The sequence below is a fragment of the Calypte anna genome, chromosome 3 (assembly GCF_003957555.1).
Source record: "Calypte anna isolate BGI_N300 chromosome 3, bCalAnn1_v1.p, whole genome shotgun sequence".
Taxonomy (NCBI): domain Eukaryota; kingdom Metazoa; phylum Chordata; class Aves; order Apodiformes; family Trochilidae; genus Calypte; species Calypte anna.
Window position 1 is genome coordinate 14,885,103 of NC_044246.1, and position 14,192 is coordinate 14,899,294.

Genomic DNA, 14,192 nt, shown 5'->3' on the forward strand with positions numbered 1-14,192 from the left:
GTCTGTTGCAGGCTGTTTTGCTCATAGGAGAACAGGGGACTGCAAAGACAGTTATGATTAAAGCATATGTGAGGAAATATAACCCAGAAGAACATTTGTCAAAATGTGTAAACTTTTCATCTGCCACGGAACCCTTTATGTTTCAGGTAAAAACATAGCTTTTAAGCAATTTTTGCATAAAGTTTCCTTGCTAAGTATTTAAAGTGTACTTAATTCTGATGACAAAAAAATTATTTAGGCATAAAATCTAAAGGATCTTTTTCCTCTAGGCCACTTAAACATGTCAGAAAATTCCATAAAAAATAACTTCTGCAGATCAGAATATAGTGACTCACATATTCATATATTCATAATTACTATGTTCTTTTTCATTATAGAGTTCCAGGCATCCATTTTCTGCTGAAGATCTTTCCATTTCGTTTTAGTTAATGAAAATGAAATGAAAATTGAAAATGAAAATGAAAAATTTTTGATAAAAATTCTTCAGTTTTTTCCTGATTCTCTAGTTTATAACTTTATTTTTTATTACGTAGAAGGCAGACTTCAACTTAGAGATAGTCCTAATTTTTCTTCAGCTCATGAGTGGCAGCATCAGAAATGTAATCTTTAAGGTCCTGTAACATGTCTGTTTTGTAGAGATTAACTTTCCTGGTGTAATTGCTTGAAAAGATCCATATAAGTAGAAAAAAATTCTATAATTTTTTTTCCAAATGATTGAAAGGATTCTTTTTACCACTGTGTTATGATTCAGTTCTACTGATTTGCTAGAGCATGATCCTGTAATTTGAATTGGCTTCATTACCTCTTCAAAGCAATTAATCCATGATGACAGTTCCGCAATAGTAGAACATAATCTGCTTGAAATATTTCCTGACTAAAAAATCGGCTTGTGGAGCCAATATTACAAACTCCATACACCTGCTGAGCTGTTTTTTTTAGGCAAAAGGTCTTTGGCCATGGTTTATATCAAGCTGTGGGAAAGAATAAGACAGGCATCCTTTGATGCATGCAAGATTATTTGAACAGTCAGTGTCTCTGTATCAGCATCCTCTACTTAGTGTATTGTGGATCCCTAGAATATTACTGTCTTGGAAACCAAACCCAGACTTCATCTCTGGTATAGAGACTCTGTGAAAAGATCTTACTGTGTCTTGTCTTTGCTGCAGTACTGTAATGCCTCAAAAGATACACTCTGTCCTTTCAGCTAGGTAGCTGAATACATAGCTCTGATTTCCAAGAGGGAAAAACAATTTAAATGCTTCTAAACACTTGCAAAAGCCCCATTCAAAAGAACTTTTTAATTTTGAGTCAAAACTCTGAAGATATTTGGAGTTCTGGGTGATTTTAGATATGTTAGATGTGCTAAAAAGTTGTTAGGTTCTTATGTAATCAATTTCTTTCTCAACGGTTTCTCTTTTTCACCTTTATCACATATCTCCAAAATGACACATTAATTCTTACAGTGCTCTACTAATGTTTATCTTGGAATATGCAGCTATTTATTTTCTGTTTTGGAAACATAGGACAAAAGCATTGGACAAAACTTGTATCTCTTTTCTCCTTCCAAAGTGCTATTAATACTTCTATTCTTATGACAACACATGCCACTCTACTTATACAGGATAACACACTTGTAAAACTAAAGAAATTATTTGTCTAAGGAAAATATTGTGACGGATTTTTAAATAATCCCTTCCCATATTGTAAGGTAATTTTTCTGCCATTGTTTATGTTCCCAGTACCTTTAGATAGACTGTGGAGTTCTAGGTCTTTGAAGATTTATTTCAATAACTACTGATTTCTGATCTGTCTGTTGCAGCCTGCTTCTTATTTAGTTGAAAGCTCAGTCTTCAAGATTGCCACCTAAATGTTAAAAGACTGAATTATTTAGCTTACAAGACAGCTGCAAAAGGAATCTTAGTTGCCTCTGTATGGTCTGCAGCTCTACTGCAAATATGAATACAGCAAATATATTTTGGGGAAATCCAAAGCAATCATAATGTTCAGACAGTGCAAGACACTCTCTGAAATCAGATTCCATTCCTCTTCAGAAATAGCTTTTGGAAGGGAGACAATCTTAAGTGCATTTCTAAGTCAGATATATATAAAAATCATGCTGTAGTAAATGAAAATACTGATTCTGCTTGTGATACTCTAGCTTGTTTACAACCTCTTAAATTTGATTAATCCTTCATTTCTCAAATTGTGTGTACTATATCTTCCCACTGTCTCTTACTTATTTCTGGAGCAAGAGAAAAAAAAAAGCAACAAAATTGACAACTTCTGATCTGTTTATTTTTCTTTTCTTGTAGCAGTTTCTCTTACATTAATCTTGACTTTTCAAGACTGAAATACAGTTAAGAAGATATAATCTTTCACACAGAGATAATGCATCATGCTAAAATTAATCTCATTTTCATTTGGAGACTTAAAGTCAGTTATTATTATCGCTGATAATGAAATAAGGATTTCCAAGTATGAAAATTTTTTTAAACACTTCTCCTGTAGCCAGAGATGAGTTGCAGGGCATGATCCTAATTCTAGGGAATTGCACAGGAATGAGTATAATGAACAGAAGTAGAAGGTTCTGCAATGATGACTCAAAGATGAAACTAGTAAAAAAAAATCACTGGATAAGTGTTGTAGTAGAAAGCAGTAAGTAACACAATTCTTAATGATATATTAAATATTATTGCTTTAGATGCAAAACAAAAACTTTCTTTAATTTTTAGAGGACAATAGAGAGTTATGTGGACAAACGTGTTGGCAGTACGTATGGACCTCCTGGAGGCAGAAAAATGACTGTTTTTATTGATGATATCAACATGCCAGTTATCAATGAATGGGGAGATCAGGTAAGCTGTTTTTTTAACAAACATACCTTATTCTCAAATTGCTGCACTCTTTTTTTAATGCACCTGAGAATCAGTAGACTTCCCCAGTAATTAAAGAAACTGTTAATTATTGGATTTACTTTCTAATAATTCTGTTATGGACCATCTGATTATGGTGCATTGATGAAGAAAAACTCAGCAAATTAGATGTACTGAAAGGACATGTAAGAATGGTGTCATATCTTCCATTGTTTGCACTTTTATGTAAGATGAAAGAAAGTATTACTGTACTGCATTCATTCAAGATTTACATTCATTTGAGAAACACCAGTAAACAAACACTCTGCAAAATGAAAATTTGGTACCTTGGAGAAAGTAAGTCTGTGTCTAACAATAGCCAGGATGCTAGGTCTGGAATGCCTGTTCTAACATGAAGACCAACTATGCTTACTGTTATATTTTTTAAATTTGATCAGAGTAAATAACAAAAGGGAAACCTGGGGCCTCTGCAGTTTTGAATGCTCAAGTTCTCTGGCTGCTGTGAGGCTCACAGTCTGGGTTAAGGGCGATAATAGCACAGAGCTGGTGATATGGTAGGTCTGGCTGTGAGAGTGAGCTGGGGCAGTAGAGTTGTAAGTCAGTGTGTAGACTGAATAAGGTCTCCACTTAGGAAAGCAGTTCTTTCTCAAAAGTCAAGTATGTGTTTTTAGTGTCTCTGAAGTGGGAACCTTGCCTTCTACTTAAAAGCTAATATATCTCAGTTCTTTGGTTTGTATGATTTGTTCTCACTTGAGAGAACTTTTAATTTCTTTTAAAAGTTAAAACCGGTTCTGAATAACCCACAACACTGTCCTGCTTGACCATAGTCTAGAGTATACATTGGTGTGTTTGAGGAAAAGCCCTCAGAGACCAAGGGAGTGATGAATAATAGGAAGGATCTCCATTTTGGAAGGACCTTGATGCATATCATGTGGCTTTGTTTTGGGGTATGTGAGCACGTAAGACTTGCTGAATATTGCTGGAGTAGTTGGTGTGGGGGCAAATTCTGATGCTTCTTGATCCATACAGGTGCTGTAGAGTGGAATGGTGAGTGAAGAACCTTTTCAGAATAAAAAGCTTTGTGTTGCAAAAAACAATTAGGTATTTTGCTTCAAAGGAGCCCAAGGAAGAACTGAAAAGTGTAGTTTGAGCATCTGAATTTCCAGCAGCAAAATATGGAACAAACCTTTTTTTTTTCCCAGTTCATTGCCTTTACTTTAGTTAGCTACAAGGAATACAAACACATCTTGTTGATATTATGTGTAGTACAGCTCGGAAAGAATTTTCCTGCTGATTGAAATCACATAAACCAAGATCTCCCATATGACGAAGGAGGAGAGTTTAATCTGTGCTTAAATTTAAGTTAAAACCTCTCTCTAGAAATTAGTAGTTGAGTTACAAGAAGAAATTAAATTATAAAGGTATATTTTCTTTTTTTTCTTGTTTGATTTTCTAATTTGTACAAGTTTCATAAAATTACAGGTAACGAATGAAATAGTTCGCCAGATGATGGAAATGAAAGGAATGTACAGCTTGGATAAACCTGGAGACTTCACTACAATTGTAGATGTACAATTTGTAGCAGCAATGATACATCCTGGAGGAGGCCGTAATGATATTCCCCAGCGTTTAAAAAGACAGTTTTCTGTATTTAATTGCACCTTGCCATCCAATGCATCCATAGACAAAATTTTTGGTACTTCTTTCTCTTGTTTTAATATAATTATTTTTTTCATAATTGACTTATAATGTAGAAATGTTCTCTCTCTTGCTTTATTAAAAATAGTGCCATGGAAGAGAAATTAGCCCCATTAAATGCATTTCTTTCTAACTTTTGAAAAGTAAAATAGTTAATAAAAAATAATGGTATTTCCTGGAAGATTGTGAGCACAGTTATTACTATTACAGTTACTGTTCCACCTCTGTGCTGTCTGAAATGCTCTCTGTTGCAGTAGTCCTCAATTTTGTTAACTTTGTCAATACAGAATATTGTTAAAAGCCAAAAGTTGCTGTCAGTTGTTTCTACACCAGTTCAGAAAAGCCATGGACAAGAGAGAGACAAAATTAGTTTATCAATAATTTAAAAACAGTGTTGTAAACAAGTACTTGCATATCTTCTCACAATCTACCTTATTATATCCTACAACTTTAGATTAATTGTGTATTGCATTTTATTTTTTCAGGTGTTATTGGTTGTGGATACTTTCAATCATGTAGAAATTTCAGCCCTGAAGTATGTGATATGGTAGAGAAATTGGTCCCAACAGGCAGAATATTGTGGCAGTGGACAAAGGTATAAATTACAGGGAGAGTTTTATCACCACCATTCTGAAGAGTCCATATTACTTCAATTTCCACATATATTCTTCAAGAGCATGTCTATAGCAACTTAAAAACAAAAGCAGATGAATTGGCTAAAAAAGTTATGAGTGTACAATCTGAAAAAAATACCAGATTTCAGTATAAAAGAAAGACAGGTGAATGGAAATATCAGAAATACAGCATTATGTTACCGAAAGCTTTAATCACTCTAGCTAAGGACTAGGGAATGAAATTCTTTATAAATTATAATTTTAACTTATAAAACCCTGTGCAACATACAAAATAGTTACATGTTATAAGATTTGGGGCTTTGCATTTAGTGCTAGATTCTGCTTCCAAAGAAATGAGATCTTTTTGATGCCCTCTTAGGGCTTGCCCACAGTATTATGTGTGAATAGAGTAGTTTTGTTATTTTAATATTTTGTATGCGTTATTAATTATTAATTTATAAATTATATTATTCTTTATTCCTTCTAAATGTTACTGATTTTGAATATTAATTATATTTTTCTTCAGACAAAGATGCTGCCAACACCATCTAAATTTCACTATATCTTCAACCTTCGAGACCTTTCCAGAATTTGGCAAGGAATGTTAAATATAAAGGCAGAAGAATGTGACAGCAGCACGGTCCTCCTAACGCTTTTTAAGCATGAATGTAGCAGAGTAATTTCTGACAGGTACAATAATTACAGCATTTTATATTTAGTGAGTTTATCTGTTCACTTCAATTAGGCTCATGTATCTATAAATTTGCTAATATGATCAATCTTATTGGACAATATGAAAAAAGTTTGCCTTATTTTACATACATTGGAGTATTATCCTAAGAAATCTCATGCTACTTGCAGATAGGTTAGACCAGTAATTGGATGGAGAATATACACATATTCTATGTTCTAACCTACAATGTTTTTCACTTATCTTGGGCTACACTTAGCCAGTTGCACAGTAAAATACAGAATTGTACTGTATCCTAAATTTATACACAGAGAATAATTTAATATTTCTTTTATCTCCTTAGAGAAACAAAGCATCATGTGCCTATTATTAAAAAATGGCCAGTATCCTCTAAATCTCCCTTAAAATATTATTTATAAAACAGATACAGCTGTGAGTTCTATGTATTAAAGATGTCTATCTAGGTTGTCTCTGTGCCACAATTCTACAGTACAGCTTTTTCATCTTTGTCCTATTTTCCTCTCAGATGTATCACTGAAAAAGGAAAAAAGTAAGCTTTTTTTTTTTCCCCTGCCCCCCATGTAGTTTGACATTGACAAACAATTGACAGTTGGCATTCCCTTTTTCTGGAGTCGAGGTGGTTTTTGTCTATTATGTTTACCAGTTACTACTGGGTGTCCTTGTTGGTTGCTTCTCAGATAATCACAGCCCTGGATAATCACAATAGTCAAAGATCTTTAGCTGCATTAAAACCATTTTGAACCTATCAATGGAACTGTTTAAAAACTGAAATGTACTCAGTATTACTTTTGTTTGCACACTGTCCTTTATTTCAATCTGGATTGCTTCTTTCCCCCCCTCTAAATGTGTATCACTCTGTTAATTATGGATATTGATGTAAGAGGGATTGAGAATGAAGTCAGCTTTTAGTGACATATTATATCTTTCACTCTTCCTTGCCTCACTGGAGTTTCATAGGCAGTACCATAACACCATAAATTATGCTATTTCTGATGCTAGTTGAAAGATGATAACTGTCGCTTAGCAGTGGTTATTTGGGAAATTAACCTGTTTTCATCTGAGAAAATAGTGATCTGTCATTGCCTAGTTGTAGGTAAAAGCTGGGAAGTCAAATTGTTTTTGTTTTACATTCTATGTGATTGGCATCTCTGGATGTTACCTAATCCATTTCTGTGACTATTGCCTAATATGTATTTTTCTTTGAAATGTTACAAGATTATTTTTTTGCTGAATTATCTGATTTTGTCCCTACATAACTGTAAATTTTTTTTTTTTTTTTTTTTAATTGTACTAATCCATGCCTTTTAGATTTATTACTCCCGAAGAGATAGACTGGTTTGATAAAGCTCTTGCTAAAGCAATTGAGGAATCCGTGGGTCCAGGATTAACAGAAATTCTCCAAGATGAACCATATTTTGTAGATTTTTTACGGGACATGCCTGAACCAACTGGTGATGAACCAGAAGATTTTGTGTTTGAACAACCAAAAGTTTATGAGAAGGTATTTCATTTTATGCTTAAAATACTAGGCACCAAAGTTTTCCTTTAATTATTATGTACTTTATATACTAAAAGTGTTATTATTTATTTCAGAAAGTTTTGTTGAATATTTACCACATTTTGGGGAACATATCTAGTTTTATCTGGTTGATATGCAATAAATTATTTGATTACCTGATTTTTAAGTTAATAATGCCATATAAATGTAGTTTATTCACTTATATTCTTCTTGCTCCTTTTTTTTCCACCATTAGCAGAAAAATTCTACTTTAAACCCAACTAAAATCACTACAGTGAATTAGCAAGAAAATCTCAGTACCCGTGGCCGATACCCAAATTGAAGTTTGTGAAAACATGTCAGTGCAGTTTTAAATTCTGAAGGGTTACACTAGTATTGTTATTGATTGCTTTATTCATTTATTTATTTTCAGATCCCAAGCTTTGAATTTCTTTGTGAAAAATTGCAAATGTATCAGAGACAATACAATGAATATATTAGAGGATCATTTCTTGATTTGGTGTTTTTTAAGGATGCAATGACACATCTTGTTAAGGTTTGCAATTTGGTACTTTTTTATTAATTTAATTCTCACAACATTTTTTCTGATTTAAGCAATCTGTGCTTAGAGGGCACAATTTGAAAAGCTACTCTTTTTCCCAAATTTTCCATCTTTTCCTAGTAATTTTCAAGAAGTAGGAAATAGGCACAGTTCTTTTACCTGTTTACATGTTTCACAATAAATATCCTTTATATATTTGTTTAAGCTTTTGTGTATTCAGAGGTATGATTTCCCTCAGTGGGAAAGGTCTGGTCATACAGAGGCACATTTATATCATGTATATAAAATTATTTGTTATCAAGAAGAATTCAAAGAACACTTCAAGAGGTTCAAACCTAACAAGTGACCAAAACAATGTAAGATAGCATCTGAGTGGATGAAAGACATGAAAATAAATACAAATTAGGACTGCAGTAGGATCAGTGTGCAGGGTAGAGAAAAGTCTCACTTTACAATCAGTTGAATCCTACTCAGAAAGGACAATAGACAGAAAGAATTAATCTGGTCAGTATCCAGCTCAGGAGGGAAAGATTCAGCTCACAAGCGTGAGATTTGTGGTTGAAACACTGTGCCTTAAATTTAAGAAGTTGTGTTAGTTTTATTACTTAAACTTGATGATTTGCTTACGGGAAGACATTTGGAAGCTACAGTGAAATCAAAACAGAAGATATTGTGTTCTTCTCAGGTGAAGTAAATTATTTTGTTTACTTTGCATTTAAACAGAAGAATTTCATTTTAAAATGCATTTTATGTGATGCTAGGTGAATTTCAGAAGACCTTGAAAGTCTCTGAAACTCAATTTCCGTTTTCAAGTGTTAACCAAAATATCTGGATATAGATATATATAGACATACCAGAAGAGGGCCCTTCTCTCCCTCTGGTGACAAGAAATTTACCCACTGTTATAACTATATTAAAATAGAAGTCCAGATTTAAATTACCAGGATAGGATCAAAGGGATTTGTGTGTAAAGCCAAAATTTCTTTGAAGGCAAAACTGAATAGCATTGAAATACTTGTGGTAGGTGTCAGTCTTGTGCATTTTGAGCATAATTTACCTGGGGAGCAAAACAAACTGTAGCATCTAAAAGGAATAATGCACTAACATGTAATAAAGCCAGGAAACATGTGATCTATATACAGTAGATGTGTATAAAAGCAATAAAATAGTGAATTTGTAATCTAACTTTTCTATCTGGGAGATTTGTAAAGGAAACTATCTCAAGGGAATGTAGAAGGTAGATAAAACAGAAGAGAACACTGATAGTTTAAATGTGTCCACGTCTTTCAGACCCTTAAAATTAGAAATGAAGTATGTTTATTTTTCTAGTTAAAGGTTTACATTGATATTTTTAAAGACACTCATGATGTTTCTTAACATAAAATGAGTCTCAGAACATCTTCCTTCTATGTATTTAAATCCTATGTGTAACTAATTATAACCATCCTATATTCTTTGGTGCAGCTTTTTCATTAGCTTACAGAATTTATAAAGAAAGTGTAAGTGTTCATTTGAGAGGAAATTTTTTCTGCAGGTGTCCTTTTAATAATCTTTACATTGTACTCTATTAAATAAAGTTTAGAGCATAATATTTTCATTTTGCTAATTAACATTTTTTTTTTAAATTTATTAATGAGTGTTTCTTCTATTTTACCCTATATAGATTTCCCGGATAATTCGGACAGCAAATGGAAATGCTTTACTTGTTGGAGTTGGTGGCTCTGGAAAACAAAGTCTTTCACGGTTGGCCTCCTTTATTGCTGGCTATAAAATATTTCAGATCACTTTAACAAGGTAAGAAATGCAAGAAATGTATACATCCAGTTTATGCTATTGCTTTCTCTTTACCTAGTCATAAATTTATCTTTTATCTGTTTTGTTGTTTATCTGTTGTTGTTGCTCTTTTGTTAGGATTCCAAAAAGTGCAAAACAACAGTTCTACTCTTGTTTGTATATAACACTGGATTAAGTTTGAGCTCAAAATGCTGGACCATGTGTTAGCTATTCCTGAGCCAAAATGGGTGTGTTTACAAAGAATGTTTGCCCTATCACTTCTAAAACATTATCATCTGAAAGCAGTCAGATCTGAGTTGATTTGAATCAACAAGTGAGGTTTCTTATGTCTTCTAGATCCTATAATGTAACCAACCTGTCAGATGATTTAAAATTGTTGTATAGAACAGCTGGAGCAGAAGGACAAGGCATCACTTTTATTTTCACTGACAATGAAATAAAAGAGGAGTCATTTCTGGAATATATTAATAACCTCTTGTCTTCAGGAGAGGTAAGGTCTCACGTGACAGGCAATGTACCTTACAAGCTGGAAAGTTCAGAATTTGGTATTTTTCTATATATTTTGGTAATAAAGTATAGAATCAATAATGATTAACTCTAACATTTCTCAAATTGTAAGAGAAAGAGTGCCCTTGGTATGGAGTTCCACTGTTTCAGTGTAAATTGTGAAAAGAAAAGGATCTATGATGGATGTTTCAGTAGCCTTTTTCAAATCAGGATTCACTGGTCAGTCAGGATCTTTCCAATCTTCCAAAGACTTCCTAGTCTTTAATGGAGTTACATGAAGTCTAAATCAGGGACAAATCTGTTTTTCATTCTGTCTAATCTATATATATACAGAGATAGATAGAGATGTAAACATAAAAATATGTATAACTCTCTAATAATTGCATCCATGCAATTTATTTTCTAATCAATTTTAATTTTACAAAGATTTCCAATTTATTTCCTCGTGATGAATTGGATGAAATCACCCAATTATTAGTACCTGTGATGAAAAAGGAAATGCCTCGATGTCCTCCAACTTTTGATAATCTTTATGAGTATTTTTTAACACGGGCAAAGAAGAACTTGCATGTTGTCCTCTGCTTTTCTCCAGTAAGTTGTTTCTTTGTATCTGTCTTCCTTACTATCATTAGCAAATTATCCTGCAAGGTGTGCCAAAACTATTCAAGGTTTATATTTTATGATTTAAAGATTTACAAAAAACCTCAAGTCTGGTTATAACTGCTGAGATAACAAAAATAATCTCAGGTCTCAAAACTTAAAAGCAAATTGCTTAAAAATTAAACAATTCCTTAGTTATATATTCCTTACATATATATATTCCATATACTTGAATAGCATAAATTAGAACACTGAAACAATCTATACAAACAACAATACAATGATGCTTAACAAATATATTTTTATTGTTGTTGTTTCTGAGAAAGGCTTGGGCCATTTTCTTCAATCAAATTAGATTTTATTGTAATTTTTTTAAAACTAGATTGTTAGATAATGATGTTATATGCATGTACACTCACCAACTACTTTCCAAAATCATTCCAGCTTAGAAATCCTTAGCAATAACTAAATAATTTTTTTCAGACCACTATGTATTCCCTCTTGATTGCTGTAATCACTCAACCTTAATTTTCATAGCTTTTCATGACTTACATGTTAAGGTAGATTTTATTGTTTTAAAGTAGCTGTTATTTTTTCTTCCTGGCATATTTTTTCATCATACAAATAATAAAATGCATCTTTTTAAAATTCTTGCTTGTTACTTGAAAATAAAAGTTAAATATAAACTATAGTAAAGTAATTGAAATGTGAAAATTTTATGAAATATTTATATTTGTCAGGAAATTCTTTAAATTTCATAAAATATTGGATCTTAGAAACGTAGCAAAATGCTTATACAAAGAAAAAAAACTGTGCAGGGTGTTCTAAGTAGAAAATTAACAAGAAAAAAGCCAGAGTATTTGGTTGTTTATATAGAAATTTGATCAACCTGATTAAGCATCATGTTGTTAATTAACATTTACTCTCTTTAGGTTGGAGAAAAGTTCCGTGCACGATCTTTGAAATTTCCTGGTCTCATATCTGGGTGCACCATGGATTGGTTCAGTCGATGGCCCAGGGAAGCTCTTGTAGCTGTAGCCAGTTATTTTCTTTCAGAATTTAATATGGTCTGCCCTGCACCAGTTAAAACACAAGTAGTGGAAACCATGGGTGTCTTTCATGATATAGTTTCAGAAAGCTGTGAGAATTATTTTCAAAGGTAATATTTTGTATGAGTTGAATAGTTAATCCCAAAATATTGCTACTGGTAGTGTGTTGTGCACTCATAGTGTTACATGAATCAAAAAGTGCCTTCCTAAGGCTAATACAAAAATAAAACTCCTCTATCAGTATAGGCAAAGGCCATAAATAGTAATTACTATTGTGTTGCAAATTGATTATCTTCATTCCCATTATTCAACATTCTTTTACTTTGCTTATGTGTACAAAATCAATGCAATTGGAAATGTGGTTGCTTTTTGAGGAAATTAGATTTGACTGAATTAAAGACTTGATTTGTGTAAGCTGGTTCGTTGGAAGTAAGCAAATGGCTGTAGATAGCAAACAAGGAAAGAAGCTGATGTTGCCAATACATTGTGTTTTAGGTATCGAAGAAGAGCTTATGTTACACCTAAATCCTATCTCTCTTTCATCAATGGCTACAAAGAAGTTTACACTGAGAAGTTAGAGGGTATTAAAAAACAAGCTGAACGTATGAAAATTGGTAAGCAAAGTAGGGATAACAGTATATTTCCATGAAGGAGCTCAAATGATCTGTTTTTAATATTAGACTTATATACAGTGATCACTTAAAATCGGTTCTTCTGGATCCCTGGTATCATATGAGGACCATTTCCAAGCAGTCTGCTATCACCACCCCACAATGATTATTACAGAAATGTCTCGAAGAAGCTGCAAGTTTAGTTATTCATCTCAGCATTATATTAAACTAATATTTCCAGTTTATCATTTGTAATAGAAAGCTGAACCTGAAAATGACCAGAGAGAGCATCTGATTTACTAATGCAGGGAGAGGTAGCTCTAAACACAGTGTTTCAGTTACTTTTGGACTTTTCTATGGGTATTCAAACTATAGTCTGTGCTCTTAACAGCTGATTTGTTTTGCATTTATGCTGTGGAATACATAGCTGTGGTCATTTTATAACTACGGATCTGAAATACAGGAAAGTGTGATGGATGTGTTTTGATTTTGGATGCCTCTTTGAAATTACCTAATTTTTGGCTTTAGATTAGTACTTATAGACTTCAGAACATGTTTCCAGTTTTCTTTAGTTTGCATCAACACAGGGTTTTGTAAATTTACAAAGGCAACTGAACATTTTAGAGAAATAGTGTTTTTTGGGGAAAAAATGCTGGTTAATAGTCTAACAGAATAGATAATATTACATTATAAGATTTTTTTATGCAAAGGTAAAGGAATATAGCATTTAGACAATAATTAAGGGTGAAGCTGGTACACTTTGCATAAAGAAAATAGAGTAAGAATGTGTAGATGTTTATTCACAAACTGCTGACTCAGAGTGGGCTCTAGAGGAGTGAGTGATGCTTGATATTTTCATATGCAATTTTTCTTGTGTGGATCTGTTGCCACTGTATGATCTGTTGATCATATACAGATGACCATATGCAGGTATATCTTCTTCTGCAGCATCTATATCTCTGATGCTCAGAAAATCATGTCTGTAAGCTTATGAACAATACTCATGCCAGGTAGAAAATGTTCTAAATGGTTTCACTTGCAAATAAAATATGTATTACAAAACAATGAAAATACTTTTCATTCCTTACTCGAAATGCATTCTATTGTTTACTGCATTCAGACAGCTACTGCCTCATGCATCCATTCTTTGATCCTTAGTCTTTCATCAATTAATGTGAAGAAAAGATGTAGAAGATTAAAAAGATGAACCGTGAAAGCTGTTTCAGTCTGTTAGGAGATCATCCTGATTTAAATTTTATGTTATTAGACTCAGCTGAGATAATGTTACTTTTTTCATCTCCTTGTTGAAATGGTTTCCCTTTATGTAATGATTGCTTGAGCAGATACACTTGAGCAGATAAATGCTCCCACCCAACTTACCAGCTCTTTGTGTGATGATACAAACACAGAATCAATCTGATTCCTGCTTGTCCTGTGACTTTATGGGACAGCATATTCTTCACATGCAGTCCCCACTGACCCTTTTTAAAAAAACCTCGATACTATGAGAATAAGGATATAATTTTATTGCATGTAGTATTCCAACTATTCACTTTTTGGTACTCTTTACAGCTATAACAAATTAAAACTAAGAAGTATGGATTTCTTTTTTTTAAAGAATCAAGCTTGTTTATAATCATTTTACACCTTGTGTATTTATATCCATGAAAAGTT

The 14,192-nt window shown here is 32.8% G+C and overlaps 1 protein-coding gene across 1 annotated transcript in view; it reads left to right on the forward strand.

Annotated features, from left to right (window-relative positions):
• Positions 1-14,192, forward strand: part of DNAH8 (dynein axonemal heavy chain 8) — a 121,003-nt gene that overhangs the window by 68,165 nt on the left and 38,646 nt on the right. The window contains exons 54-65 of the mRNA XM_030446786.1: positions 12-146; positions 2,733-2,855; positions 4,356-4,569; positions 5,057-5,166; positions 5,712-5,875; positions 7,206-7,398; positions 7,829-7,951; positions 9,621-9,751; positions 10,088-10,241; positions 10,685-10,849; positions 11,791-12,017; positions 12,403-12,521. Of these exons, the coding sequence (XP_030302646.1) occupies positions 12-146; positions 2,733-2,855; positions 4,356-4,569; positions 5,057-5,166; positions 5,712-5,875; positions 7,206-7,398; positions 7,829-7,951; positions 9,621-9,751; positions 10,088-10,241; positions 10,685-10,849; positions 11,791-12,017; positions 12,403-12,521 (1,858 nt within the window). The remainder of the gene's footprint in view (positions 1-11; positions 147-2,732; positions 2,856-4,355; positions 4,570-5,056; positions 5,167-5,711; positions 5,876-7,205; positions 7,399-7,828; positions 7,952-9,620; positions 9,752-10,087; positions 10,242-10,684; positions 10,850-11,790; positions 12,018-12,402; positions 12,522-14,192) is intronic.